Source organism: Lethenteron reissneri, chromosome 2 (genome assembly GCF_015708825.2).
Source record: "Lethenteron reissneri isolate LAM-NWPU_2019-01 chromosome 2, ASM1570882v1, whole genome shotgun sequence".
NCBI classification, from domain to species: domain Eukaryota; kingdom Metazoa; phylum Chordata; class Hyperoartia; order Petromyzontiformes; family Petromyzontidae; genus Lethenteron; species Lethenteron reissneri.
The window spans coordinates 9720825-9735810 of record NC_083780.1 but is presented as its reverse complement, the minus strand read 5'-3'; the positions used below and the strand labels follow the sequence as shown (position 1 = coordinate 9735810).

Below are 14986 nucleotides of genomic sequence, written 5' to 3'. Positions count from 1 at the left end.
TTAATATTTGTGTTTTTTTTTATTTAGGGCCCCTTTATAACATCATGCTACAGACCCCGCACTCGCTTCATCAGGCACTGATAGGGAGTTGTGACGCAGCTAGCGCACTGCCCGAGTTCGAATTCTGGTCACGCCATCATCAAGGGGCAAAGAGTGGTATACCAATGGGACCTGGGTGGTGAAGTATGGACAGACAACCCTATGGGTGGAGTTTGCGGGGCGGGGGGGGAGCAACGCCCTTGCCAAAACTGGACGCAATTATTAATTTATTTTCAGTAGTTTACAATTAATATTATAGATTTATTAATTATATGCACCTGCGATTCCTAATGTGAGTGACAAAGCCAAACATCGAAGTCATTGGACTGGCTGTAAAATAATAATAACTAATTGGTTGTTTATTATTTTGTTAAACGCTATAACTGTTTTTGTTGTTGTTAGTGCATTTTTTGGTGCCATTCCTTGATTAGTTTATTCATTATTTGCTTTGTTTGGTAGTCGTAGGAGTTTGTCATTTGGTTGGTAGTGGCTGTATAATGGGATGTGGTCCTTGCATATATAATTAATGTACAGCGTTGTGGGATGCTATTAGGATTAATGACCGCCATATTAAATTAAAGTATTATTATGTTGTATGGTTTAGAGCGTTGGACTTGAATGAAGCAATCATGAACAATGATTTCGGTCTGGGTGGGGAGGGGAGGGTGGGGAGGGGCTGGGTGGGGAGGATGGGGCTGGGTGGGGGGTGGGAGGGGTGGGGCTGGTCACCCCGTGGTGCCCTTATAAAACTCAACGTTTAACCTACTCACGCCGGCTTGTGTTTTTGTTGTGCGCGCTTCTAAAGGGCAAACCCCCGCGGGGAGGTTACACATTTTGCCAGTTTTGTGGAGGAGATTTCATCGGGGAAATCCGTTTTACCGCATTTATGAAAACGTAAACGTTTATCATGAATCTTGATTTGAAGCTTTCGTTACTGCAGGAATCCATACTCTTTGGTTCTTTCGGTAAAATCACGTAGGTAGAAATAAATTAAAATTAAACATATCACGACGTTTCGATCGCAACGCAAGCAATTATCATCAGGTGGGAAAACCACAACAATAATTTTTTTTCTCTCTCCCACTTCAACAAAAAAAAAATTCTTGCTGTGGTTTTCCCACCTGATGATTGATTGTGTTGCGATCGAAACGTCGTTATTTGTTTTATTTTAATTTATTTCCAACTACGTGACTTTACCGAAAGAACCAAAGAGTACGTTTATAATCGTGAACCCGCCCATGCGCAGTGCACGTCTGTGTGTGTGTGACGATTATCACAACACCAGTGACGATGATCTGAATCAGTCCGGGGCCTCCCCCTAGGTCGGCTCAGCCTCAAATGAGAACCTTGTGTGGTTTGTAGTAAACATCACCACTACAGATACAAAGGCGGTCGGGCAAGGTGTTGACCACGCACCCTCTCGTCTGCCGTGCCGGCCTTAATAGGTGCTCGCGAACAGCACTTGCCCTAGAAGTTTGTTAAAGGCTATATGGAGGATCTTTATATTTAATCTATGTATTTGTGTGGGGAGCGGTAGTGTAGCGGTTAGCGCACTGCGCTACGAACCGAGTTCGATTCCCTCTCACGGCCAGAGATTTCAATTCAACTTTAGGCAACTTAACTCTGAAACGATCTCATCCCAACAATACTTGTGGTTTTCGAGCTCCAAGCAGAATTATCTCCAAACATATTTCAACACACCAGTAACCATTGACTCATGATGATGCAAATAACATAAACCGATAGTGCCTTATGCTCTGGATGATACGACGTTGCGGAAAGTATGACGCACCCCCCCCCCCCCCATGACCTTGTTGCCAGTGCCAATATGGTGACACAATTGCTGGTCGCACACATTTGCACTCGCACGGATATCGCATTAGGGGCCGTCCATAAATGACGTCACGCACCTAGGGGCGGGGGGGGGTCAGACATTTGTGACGATGTGTGACGAGGGGGGGTGAGGGTTGAGAAATGTGACGTCCCATCAAAATGCGCAACTTTAAATAAGTATGAAAAACACATGTTTTTTGTTTGCATTTTGACTGCAAGTATTGTGGTTAATGTAGACATGAATCCTTGTAAAAAGGCCAGACAAAAGGGGAAAACCCTATTATTATTATAATAGACAACACGTTCTACTTAAGTTAATAAGACTTTTTAATAAATGTTTTCTCCTACAACATCAGAGTGCAGCGCCACATTAAATACGCACTACAATGACAATAGTTTAAAGCGATTTGAAGCATGGTTTTTTTTGGGGGGGGGAGGGCAGAGCTTTATGAAGTCATTTTGAGGGGTGCAGTGTGACGAGGGAGGGGTCAAAAATCGTCCAAAATCGCGTGACGTCATTTATGGACGGCCTCTTGTAAGACGGTGTAATAATATTGATGGCGCATACGGCGTTGAAAACGATGTTGCTTTCGAAATGTCGTAAATCTCGGACGTGCGTTCCTCCGCTCTCCAGGCCATCTCGAAGAACAACACAAAAAAGGCGACGTTGATTTGCGCGAGGAAACTCTGACGATGCTCGGGTGTTGAACAGCTCGCTCATTCTCGTGGTGCGACCGGCGCAACATCGCTCAACACGCCATGCGAGTCGCGGCACACGACAGCAAGCGAAGGCATTTCAATTGAATTTCCACGCCGATGAAATACTTCTCAACAAATCTATTTTTTTTTTAAAAGGCACCCCGTCCGCTCTTGATAACCTCGTGGCAAACTTGACCGTGACATGTACAACAACACCGGCAATCGCTGCGCGGAGCTCTACCACGGATACAACTGCACGGGTCCCAGCCTGACGCCGACGAATCTGTGCGCCGTGGTGATCCTCCTGTCCTCCTTCATCGTGGCCACGGTGCTGGGCAACCTTCTCATCATCTGCTCCATCGCGTTCTTCAAGCAGCTGCAGACCTTCTCGACGACGCTCGCTCTCTCCCTGGCTCTCTCCGACTTCCTCGTGGGCCTCGTCATCATGCCCTTCGCCGTCATGAAGACCGCCTACCGATGCTGGTTCTGCGCCGGCGCCTTCTGCAACGCGCACCACTTCCTCGACTACATGTTCACCAACTCGTCCATCTTCCACATCACCTGCATCGCCTTCGAGCGCTACGTGGCCATCAGTGACCCGCTGCGTTATGGCGCCAGGGTCACGAGGAAGACGATGGCGGCGATGCTGCTGCTGTGTTGGCTCGGATCGGCGCTCTTCTCATCGCCCAGCCTCGTGAGCTTGCTGAGCAAAGCCGTGTCGGGGGGGCTCATCCAACGGGTGCGCTGCCCCGACGACTGCGTGTTCTCCGTCTACATCGGCATCCAGGCGGTGATCGGCATCTCGCCCTATTTCATATCCCTCGTCGTCATCGTCCTGGTGTACGGCAGGATCTACTCCATCGCCAGGAGGCAAGCGCAGAAGGTCAACTCGGAGGGGTCAAGACGCAGGGGGCAGGAGGCAGCGGCGTGCACGGACACCTTGCACAAGTGGAGGGCCATGCGGAGGGAGCACAACGCCACCAAGACGTTGGGAGTTATCATCTTTTTCTTCCTGCTGTCCTGGCTGCCCTACAACGTGACGGTCATCGTCTTCGAGTTTGTTGCCTACGCGTCGGACGTGTACCAGGTCACGCTGTGGATCGGCTACATCAGCTCGGCGTTCAACCCCATCCTCTACGCCTGCTTCAATCGCCCCTTCAGAACCGCCTTCCACCGAATATTGCGCCTGAAGGTCTTCACGTTGGCCGAGCGGGATTTCGCATTGTCCACCGTTCAGGATGGAGGACACTGAATATTGTCCACAATGGAGAGTTGTCGGGGTTGTCTCGCGTAAATGTAAATGCGTCGTGAAACCCGCCACCACCCGACGAAGCCTTATTGGAAAGGTTTGTCGCGGAAAACAGAAGGTGCCAATTCGTTACTAGCACAGCAACACAGATGCGTTGGAGAGTAAACCCACAACGTTTACATTTCGAGTACGACGTTTCGGCAGTAATTGTAACTAGCATCATTTGATGGTGCCGGGTTTCACGACACATTTATATTCAAGCGATCTTACCCAAAAAGCCTACGTGTTAATAACTGAATACTGTAAGGGGGGAAATACATAATATGTGTATTTAATATTCTTGGTTATTTCGGTAAAGTCACGTAGAAGGGAAATAATAAAATAATACAAATATAAAACAATACAATTCTCACGACGTTTCGACTGCAACACAAGCAATCATCATCAGGTGTGAAATCCACAGCAAGAAAATTTGAAAAAAGTGGCGTTAAGAAAAAAACGCCACTTTTTTCCCTTCTACGTGACTTTACCGAAAGAACCAGGAATATGAATCCCTGCAGTCACGAAAGCTTTAAATAAAAAAATGTGTATTTAATGTTTATTTTTAACCAGCCCGCAGCTTTGAGACGTACACATGCATATATATTTATTGAATGCAGAGGTATACAGTATACAAATGAGCGAAATATTGAACGATTGTATAGGGCAAGTGTTGGTATAATAATTTAAGTAATAAGGGCCAATTTTACCCAAGGAAAGCCCTCAGTCAGTCTCAAGACTATAGGTTTACCACCTGTCCTGGTTTTTCCAGGATCGTCCTCATGATGAGGAGGCAGCAGCAGCAGCTGTTGTTGTCCTGGGAAATCTGTAAGTCTTCCCGGAGCATTACAAGTTTTTTTAGTCATTTGCGTGACAATAATCATCATAACAATGTACCACCAGTGACAATACATTTTTGCAGTAGTTCGCTCCGGGGCATTGGCGACATATTTTTTCTTCCATTTGAATCTCATTTGCCAGTAAAAAATATGATAATCGTTTTTTTACCCTTCAATCTGGCAACAAAACTGACACCTTTTTTACAAGGAGTCATGTTTGCATAGACCACAATACTTGCAGTCATAATGCAAACAAAAAAATAACTCTGATCATGTGCACTGTCCTTGAAGTTGATTGCTCCACACCCGAGACAGCTTTCCTTAGAGCCTAGTCTCACATGGGTTGGATCAGATGACGCCAAAAGGCGCACGTGCGCCTTGTAAAAAAGGTGTCAGTTTTGTTGCCAGATGGAAGGGTAAAAAAACAATTATCATATTTTTTCTTGCTATTATATGCCACGGCTGTTGTTCTTTGTACCTCCGGAGGTGGCAACTCTACTCAAGACTCTCTTTCAGGAGGTTCCTGCCACGGGATGTTTGGCCAGTTCCTTAGCGAGCGAGTGGTTCACGTGTGAGAGGAAACGTGAGTGTCTGAAGAAGACCCGCGCGTGTATCGAATGTGTGGGCAACCCAAGATGCTGCCCTGCCATCTACCGACAGTAATAAAGAACTCGAACGCAGCAAAGTAGAATTTAGAAAATGGACGCTACAAATAAAAATATTAATCAGCTAAATAATGAATGTAATGCAATCAATCATCTGTTTTATTTAAGGAGTTGTGTTTGTGTTTTGTGTCACATGTTTGAGATTGTTAACCCGTGAAATCGTTGTAAATCTTCACTAAAGATTATGTGAATCACTTCTGCGTGTTTAGGGGCCGTCCATAAATGACGTCACGCGTTTTTGGACGATTTCTGACCCCAGCCCCCCCTTGTCACACGGCGTCATAAAAAGTCAGACTCCCCCCCCTCAAATATGACGTCACAAAGCTCTGCCCCCCCCCCTCTCCAAAACAAAATAAACATGCGTCAAATTGCTTTAAACTACACTCAGATGTTGTCGGAGAAAACATTTATCAAAACGTCTATTTAATTAACCAGAACGTGTTGTCTATATTTATTGAAAGTTGCGCATTTTTACGTGACGTCACATTTCTCACCCCCCCCCCTCGTCACACATCGTCACAAATGTCTGACCCCCCCCGCCCCCTAGGTGCGTGACGTCATTTATGGACGGCCCCTTATTCATCCACTGAGATTCATTGCTTTTTGCAATAAACACCTGCAGAATTGTCAGTTTGACCTGCGTATGACCCATCTTGACCCATCTTGGGCTGAACCAAGCTGGATTGCGAAGCTCATAGATCAGATATAGACACAGTCCCATGGGTGGGCTCCTCTGACAGGTGAGTCTGCGTTGGCTGGATCACGTAGCCCACACGTCCAGCCACCGCATGACCAAGCAGCTTCTGTTTGACCGGATGGAGGGGGCTCAACGGGCAAAGGATCGGGCTGAAGAGGGAGATAGGCTGCTGTGGTGCAGGTGAACTTTGACATGAGTGGCCTTGTCGGCGACTGGTACCAGTGGTATCAAGATCGGTCTCTGTGGAGGAGCCTCGTGAAGGACGCTGCTACTGGGCAGATCGAGGCAGTCGCCCTCCAGCAACAACGGAGGGCGGAAGAGCGACGCTCACAACAACGAGTGGAGCGTGGGGTGGCTAAAACACAGCAAGGTGGCAGAGTGAGCAACACAATTGGTGAATCTGTAATGTCAATTAACCCACAACACCTGGGGTTATAACTGTATGTGTGGCCTCTGACTGAACAACTAGATTACAATGAGAATAGGGTTTCGCCTTCTTTTCTGGCAACAAAACAGGTGTTAAGATGTTAAAACACCAAACTGAAACATTTTACAAGGAATCATGTCTGCGTTAACCACAATACTTGTGGTCAAAATAAAATAAAAAAAACTCTTATAATATTTGCATTGTCTTTGAAACTGATTGGTCCACACCAGAGACAGCTTTTTTTGGAGCCTCGTCTCAAAACGGTGTTAGACCAGAGGACGCCAAAATGTGTATAGCACAAAGACAATGCACTATCAGAGTAATGAGAGCTCGGGGTGAGCAGCTACATCATGGGACCTCCTCTGGTCTGACACCGTTTGAGACGTGGCTCAAAAGAAAGCTGTCTCTGGTGTGGACCAATCAGTTTCAAAGACAATGCATATATTATCAGAGTGTGTTTTTTTTGCATTCTGACCACAATCATTGTTGTTAATGCAGACATGATTCCTTGTAAAATGTTTCAGTTTGGTGTTTTAACATCTCAACGCCTGATAATTGGTTTTTTACCATTCTATCTGGCAACAAAACTGACACCTTTTTTTACAAGGAGTAATGTTTACATAGACCACAATACCTGCAGTCACAATGCAAACAAAAAACATAACTCTGATAATGTGCACTGTCCTTGAAGTTGATTGGTCCACACCCGAGACAGCTTTCCTTAGAGCCTAGTCTCACATGGGTTGGACCAGATGACACCAAAAGGCACACGGACCAATCAACTTCAAGGACAGTGCACATTATCAGAGTTATGTTTTTTGTTTGCATTATGACTGCAGGTATTGTGGTCTAATGTAAACATGACTCCTTGTAAAAAAAGGTGTCAGTTTTGTTGCCAGATAGAAGAGTAAAAAACCAATCATCATATTTTTACTGGCAAATGAGGTTCCAATGGTGTAAATCTCAACGCCTGTTTTGTTGCCAGAAAAAAGGGAAAAACCTATTCTGATATTTTGGGACTGGCAAAGGAGGTCCCATGATGTAGATTACAATGCATCTTCGTCTCAAAGGCAATGTATTCTCTGGATTATAAGACGCACCCCTAACGATCTCTTTAATATTCGGGGGAAAAGAGTGCATCCTGTACTGCTGAGAATACGTTAAACATACTGGGCTCATGGGCTGTCAATCACAGCGATGTACAATCGGGACTCCTGCAACAGGGAATTAAAATATTTTATTGCAAGAATGTTCACAACTCTTTTGACAAAGCATATATCATTTAAAGCTGTTTGGTATTGTAATATGATAGATTCATATACGTATCTTTTTGTAAATATTACACATTATGTACAGCAGATAAAGCATGCAACTCTGAGCTCCCCAGGCAATTCGGTGCAATTCACGGTGGGGTGATTCGATTCAAGATGCGATTCATTTGAAACATTGTGGTGATTGTAGCGGCCACTAGTGGCTGCAAGGATCAATACAACTTGTCGTATCATCTACGACAGAAAAAAAAAAACATCGGTCCTCATGCAAGTGCGATTCAACGCAAGCATGAGGATTCTGTGTTCATCGATGCGTCCGTGCACGGAATCATCATCAGCCACTGTTGGAAGAATCAAAGAGTATGGATTCCTGCAGTCACGAAAGCTTCAAATCAAGATCGAATATGAATAAGTCAATAAATAGACTTTTTGAAAAATCTTTCAACGCACACGTATCCTTCATCATCATCATCATTCTCAGTTATTTGAACTTCGCCACATGGAATCGTATCCAGCACATGAACTGATTTACACGATGTTAATAATGCACAAAAATATTGACAATTAATGGTAAATCAATAGAGGCGCAACAATGTCATTGATTCATTGATTGATATCGATTCTGAAACTCATTGCACGCGATTTCCTCCCATCTGCAGTCAAACTCCGATTTGATGATAGCTGGCCCACACATCCCAATCAGAGGTCGCAACCGGGTACCCGATACCCGTACCCTACCCGATACCCGGCTACCCGTACCCGGCCGGGTACGGGTACCCGTTTGCGACCCTGGTGTGGCCGGGTACGGGTACAGGTAGGCCGTGAGTCACTGGTGAGTAACCGTTTGTCACTCATTTCGGGTAGGGTCCGGGTACGGGAACGGGGGGGTGGAGGGAGTGGAAACGGCCCTCAGCGTTCCGAGTCGTCGTAGTTGAAGAGGTCAGTGGCGCGGAAGCCCGGCGCGAACACCCTGCAGGCCACCGTGGCCCTGAACGCGTTGCGGAACGAGCGGTTGAGGGCGACGATGAGCACCGGGTTGAGCGTCGAGTTGACGTACGTGAGCCAGTTGGAGATGTCGGCCGCGGCGCGTCTCGTCGCGTCGTCCAGCATCGAGTCGGTGGCCGAGAGGACAAAATAAGGCACCCAGCAGAGGACGAAGACACCCGCGATGATGCCCAGCGTCTTGGTGGCGTTGTGCTCCCGCCTCATCGCCGCCTTCCACCGCCGGCCGTCGCCGTCGACCCCGTCGGCTGGGCCCCGCCGCCTGAGGCCCGCGGTGGCGGCGTCGATCTTGCGCGCCTGGGCCCTCGCGAGCCGGTAGATCTTGGCGTAGGTGAGCGACATGAGGAGCATCGGCGCCGCGTAGGCGCACAGCATGTTGGCCAGACCGAAGGCCGCGCTCACCGACACGGGGCAAACTTCCCGGCAGCCCGCGAAGGCGCCGGGGCCGTCCGGCACGCCGACGCTGTACCAGCCGCTCATTACGGGCCACGAGTAGACGGGCACGCTGAGCCAGCAGCAGAGCAGGAGGAGGGCCACGGCGCGCCGCGTCACCCGCTGGGGGTAGCGCAGCGGGTCGGCCACGGCCACGTAGCGGTCGTACGAGATGCAGCAGAGGTGGACGACGGACGAGGTGGTGAGGGAGAAGTCGAGCCACGTGTGCACCCTGCAGAAGACGCCGCCGTAGGGCCAGCAGCCGTCGACGCTGCGCATGGTGCTGTAGGGCATGATGAGGAGGCCCACGAGGAAGTCGGCGAGGGCCAGCGACAGGGCGAACGCGTTGGTGCGGGTCTGCAGGTGCCTGAAGTAGGCGATGAACGCCACGACCAGGAGGTTTCCCGCGATGGTGCACGCGATGAGTGTGGTCATGACGGAGAGGGCCACCAGCCGCTCGGACGGCGACATTGAGGCGGCGGCGGCGGTGGTGGCCGAGCGGTTGGCGTCAGTCGTTTGGTTGCGAGGAGAAAGGAGAGTTGGAACGTCCGGCGGTGGTGACATTGGGAGTGGTCTTGAGGGGGGCGAGTAGAGGTGCTGCGGTTGCCACCTTCTGAGGTACAAAATAACGGGAGAAATGGGAGAGGAGGGAGGATACGCATCTCAACAATGCTGCACTGGAAGAGCACGTGGCAACTGCATGACCGCTGTTGCGTGCAAATGCGTTGTCTTGAGCGGTGTACGTATTGATTTGAAGCTTTCGCGACTGCAGGAATTCATACTCTTTGGTTCTTTCGGTAAAGTCACGTAGGTAGACAAATAACGAATACATCAGGACGTTTCGATAGCAACACAAGCCATCGTCTTCGACAGGTGAAACAACAGCAGGCTGACTGCTGAGGCGGGAGGAAATGTAGCGGGAGAGAGCCACCGCAAGCCAGACGCCACATACGTGCTTGGGGTTAGGGATGGAATTTGCAAGAAAATGCAAGATCGCAGAGCTCGCAAATGTTCCAATTAAGATTGAACCATCTTCTTGGTTCTTTCGGTAAAGTCACGTAGAAGGGAAGTAATAAAATAATAATAAGTAATAACATAATAAGTAATAAAACATATTATGTTGTATTTTTATTATTTTATTACTTCCCTTCTACGTGACTTTACCGAAAGAACCAAGAAGACGAATCCCTGCAGTCACGAAAGCTTTAAATCGAAATTTAAGATTGAGCCACCTCTACGGGGAAGATTTCCACACAACTCAGACATGACTTCAACCGAGAAGATGGATGCAAAATTTAGCAATCTTTGGAAGGACGTTGATCAACGAGATAAAGTGTTAACTGTTGTGTGACTCTCTGAGCTGCATTACATTTTTAAGTTTCCTAAGTTTGATATATTTTTTCTTTCTCTATCACCTTGTTCCTTCTGTAAATTTCACCCTCTCCCTCTCGCCCGTTGCGGTGGCCCCTCCCCCTCCCCTCCCTCCCCCCCTCGGCCGAGGTGTGCGAGCTCTGCGATCCTGCATTTACTTGCAATTTCCATCCCTAGGCCCGCCCACTTGCCCTTGGGTTGTGCCCACCACAGGCGTATGTGGCCTCTGTTTTTTTTGCGGTGGCTCTCTCGCTACATTTCCTCCTGCATCAGCAGTCCGCCTGCTGTGTTGTTTCACCTGTCGAAGCCGATGGCTTGTGTTGCTATCGAAACTTCGTGATTTATTAGTTATTTGTCTATCTACGTGACTTTACCGACAGAACCAAAGAGTATGGTGTACGTATTGTTACGCAGCTTCGCAACATTCTTGACTTTTAGTGGAACGGGGAGACTTACAGAAGCAGCTACCTCAACAAGAGGACAATATTGGAAAACCCCGAGCAGGTGGCAAGCCTACTCTGGGAAGACGAATTTATTTCGAGATTTGAAGCTTTCGTGACTGCAATGATTCATACTCTTAGGTTTTTTCGGTAAAGTCACGTAGGTAAACATAATAATAATAAAATAATAATAAGTGAAAATAACTACATTAAATCACGACGTTTCAGAAGCAACACAAGCCTCCATCATCAGGTGTAACTGCTCCAGTAAAATGATTCACACGCTACAATAATTTTATTGGAGCAGTTACACCTGTTGACGGAGGCTTGTGTTGCTTCCGAAACGTCGTGATTTAATTGAGTTATTTTCATTTATTATTATTTTATTTTATTATCATTATTTTTACCTACGTGACTTTACCGAAAAAACCTAAGAGTACGAATTAATTTGATTGTGACGTTTTTTTTTCGGAAAGGAAATACTCTAGACGCGGCCCAATTCGTACAGCCCACACTCGGGCTGATAACGAGGGCAAGTCAAATATTACCTCTTATGGAAATTGATCGCTGTCTGATGCCAGAGCTGTGTTCCACTAGGTCAACTTAGCCTAAAATAAGTAATATTAAAAAAAAACTTTTTTTTCAACACGCTTCAATGAAATGTACCGTACTAGCAATGGAAGAATTTCACAACTCCAGGAAATGGCCCCGAAGCTTGCCATAACGTAAGGGACCGTGGCCAATTACAGCCAACGTCAGTTGAGCGTGGACAATTAGAGCTAAGCCGAAACATAACATCTAAACAATAATGTTTAAAAATACATGTATATTTTATTTTTTATGATAGAATATAGTATTGTCATCAGTATGACATAAGTATACCAAGTTTGCAGTCGATACCACATTGGGAAGTGGGTTAAAATTTAGTTACAACATTTGAGGATACAACAACAACAGACAGAGTGAGTTAAATTAAAGCGTGCAATAAAAAACAGAGAACTCGATACACTGACGGTGTCAACTTCAGCATTTTGTAAAAACGGCCTTGGCTATACCAAGGGCCTTGCGTGCCAGGCCTTAATAGGTGTTCGCCAACAGCACTTGCCTCGCTACAACAGTCAATGGAGGCCAAATTGTGATGTTTGCCTTTGCCCGTGTTTGAAAATTGTCACCATGCGTTTCTGGACTGGGTATTTTCAGGGTGTGCTGGTCCTAAAATGAGTAATACCTGCAGGTGTGAGTGTGCGGTGGTCATAGACACGAGAGACGGAGAGACAAAGGTGGGCGGGTGTGTATTGAGATACCTTCGTAGCCTCAGCACGGTGCTACTAATCTTTGTCTAACAGCACCTGCCCCACCAGGCCATACTGCTTGTTGGAGGATATTTGTATATTGTGTCCGTCTTTGTCAAAATCTTACAAACTAAATGTTACTTTTCGATTTAAAGCTTTCGTGACTGCAGGGATTCATATTCTTGGTTCTTTCGGTAAAGTCACGTAGAAGGGAAATAACCAAGAATATAAATGTTACTTGTCCATATGTGATGGATTTTGAGTAATATATTAATTATTTTTCCTGAAACAGAAAAACATTTTCAATGGTCATTCATTAATGAAGTATTTTCACGTAGAGCAAACAGCACGCATTATTAGGACATTGATTAAAAAGCACATTTTAAAAATGACTTTAAAAGTGACGTAAATATTTCCTATTTTTCAATTTTATTATCGCTGCACTGTATTCAAATTGGAATGTCATTCGATTTTTGAAAGTTAAATTCCAGTTTATTTTCTTGCACCAGCTGAGAATTCAAGAGACCAGTATTGACCCGCTGCAAGAGTGACGTGATTCATCAGTAAATTTTAGAAAATAAAAAACAAACACTGAAATGAAAAAATACAACGAAATCAGAGCAGAATAACCGCATTACAGAATGACAGCCCAAAACATAAATATCAATAATAAATAAATAAAAATCTCCGTAACATAAGTGCCTATTAATATTATCGTATTATTATTTCAGTACTACAGTAATGTAAAGAATGACAGCAAAATGTTTTTTAATTCTAGATTTGAAGTTTTCGGTAAAGTCACGTAGATGAAAAATAAAAATAATGATACAAATAAATACACTGAAAAGAACTAAATTAAATCACGACGTTTCGGAGGCAACACAAGCTTCCGTCATCAGGTGGAACAGCCACAGCAAAATTTACTTCTCACGACAGTAATTCTGCTGTGGCTGTTCCACCTGATGACGGAAGCTTGTGTTGCCTCCGAAACGTCGTGATTGAATTATAGTTATTTTCATTTTATTATTATTATTATTTTCATCTACGTGACTTTACCGAAAGAACCAAAGAGTATCAATGTTCTTACTTTTTTTTAAAAATGCCACATTCCCATCTCATTCGTGCACGCAATCTGATCTCGTCAATGGTGTCATCAGTTGGAGCGGAAAATGGCAGCCGTCACGTGGTCCACCGTGTTAAGTGACAAATCGCGACGAATACCATCGACTCTGCGACCGAACATCGATCATCGATCTCCCGGTCTCCAGAGCAACAGCGCAAGTGTTCGTAACCGTCGGGCAGACACGTTCGCTCCTTGTTATGTCATTTCATCACCAGTCTCGTCCAGTGGACAGAATACCTTCTCTATGTACGTATAAGTACGTTGAACTTCTGTCGCACCGTACGTACGTCAAGACGTGTTCTGCTTAAGATCACTCGCTTTAATGAGCAGTCGATATGTATGTATGTTGAATTTCTGTCGCACCGTACGTAGCCAAACATGCTAATCGGAGGTCCGGGAGAAGTACAAAAAACTGAACGCAAAAATCAGTTCTAAAGAATTTTGTTTTCAGTCTAGATTTAAAGGGCATAGCTCCGGTGGCTTCCTAATATCAGGAGAAAGAGGATTCCAGACGACCGCGGAAGGGCATCTGAAAGCGCGCGATGCGGTCACCGTCTTTGTTTCATGGCCAGCCAAAAAAGACGCTGCTGCGAGGATGACCGGAGTTCGCGTGATTCTTCTTTATGCTTCTTGACCAGATCAGCAATACTCTTAGTTCTTTCGGTAAAGTCACGTAGGTAAAAAATGAAATGAAAATTAATAAAAATAAAACAATAAAATCACGACGTTTCGGAGGCAACACAAGTCTCCGTCATCAGCCGGATTTGCTGCAGCAAATCCGGCTGTGACGGTCCCACCTGATGACGGAGACTTGTGTTGCCTCCGAAACGTCGTGATTTTATTGTTTAATTTTTATTAATTTTGATTTCATTTTTTACCTACGTGACTTTACCGAAAGAACTAAGAGTATGAATCCTTGCAGTCACGAAAGTTTCAAATCTAGAGATCATCAATGTGTTGTGGTTCCTTTGTGGTAAGCCACTCTGTGTGTGTAATAAGTGCGACCTTATACGATATGACGGCTAACATGCATTTGCTGTATGATCCATGCGTTCTTCCTCAAAATAATACAATAATACACACTAACTATTCTCAGCGAAGCCATTACGACATATACTGTAAACAAACATGCAATGTCTAGATTTGAAGCTTTCGTGACTGCACGGATTCATACTCTTAGTTCTTTCGGTAAAGTCACGTAGGTAAAAAAAAAACGTCGTGATTTTATTGTTTTTATTAATTTTAATTTCATTTTATTACCTACGTGACTTTACCGAAAGAACTAAGAGTATAAACATGCAATGGCCAAATAACCCACGTCTCATTATTTAGTTAAACATTTGGCAAAATGTATGGGTATTGAATGAAAAGGCGGTTATGCTTGTTAAAGCCTTCTCTGCATGCATGGGTTTTACAGGTCTTACCTCGATAACGCCTTCAGAAGTGTTTCGGAGTCTAGGTGGGAGTGTTTATGTTTCCATTTTAAGTGACCCTCTTAGAACTCACAGCACAGATTGTGCTCTGCTTTATATATGGGTGGTGTGTGCGTGTGTTTGTGTGTATACCTA

The 14986-nt window shown here is 45.4% G+C and overlaps 2 protein-coding genes across 2 annotated transcripts; one reads left to right on the top strand and one right to left on the bottom strand.

The window, feature by feature from the left end:
• Positions 1 to 2773: 2773 nt before the first annotated feature.
• Positions 2774 to 3823, top strand: LOC133343540 (trace amine-associated receptor 9-like). Its single transcript, XM_061553220.1, has one exon. It carries the CDS (start codon positions 2774 to 2776, stop codon positions 3821 to 3823), a length of 1050 nt encoding a protein of 349 aa, XP_061409204.1.
• Positions 3824 to 8667: 4844 nt separating this feature from the next.
• LOC133341808 (histamine H2 receptor-like) lies at positions 8668 to 14523 on the bottom strand. Its single transcript, XM_061550560.1, has 3 exons — positions 14506 to 14523; positions 13418 to 13427; positions 8668 to 9674 (listed from the first exon to the last, which is right to left on the bottom strand). Exons 1-3 carry the CDS (start codon positions 14521 to 14523, stop codon positions 8668 to 8670), a joined length of 1035 nt encoding a protein of 344 aa, XP_061406544.1.
• Between the last annotated feature and the right edge of the window lie 463 nt (positions 14524 to 14986).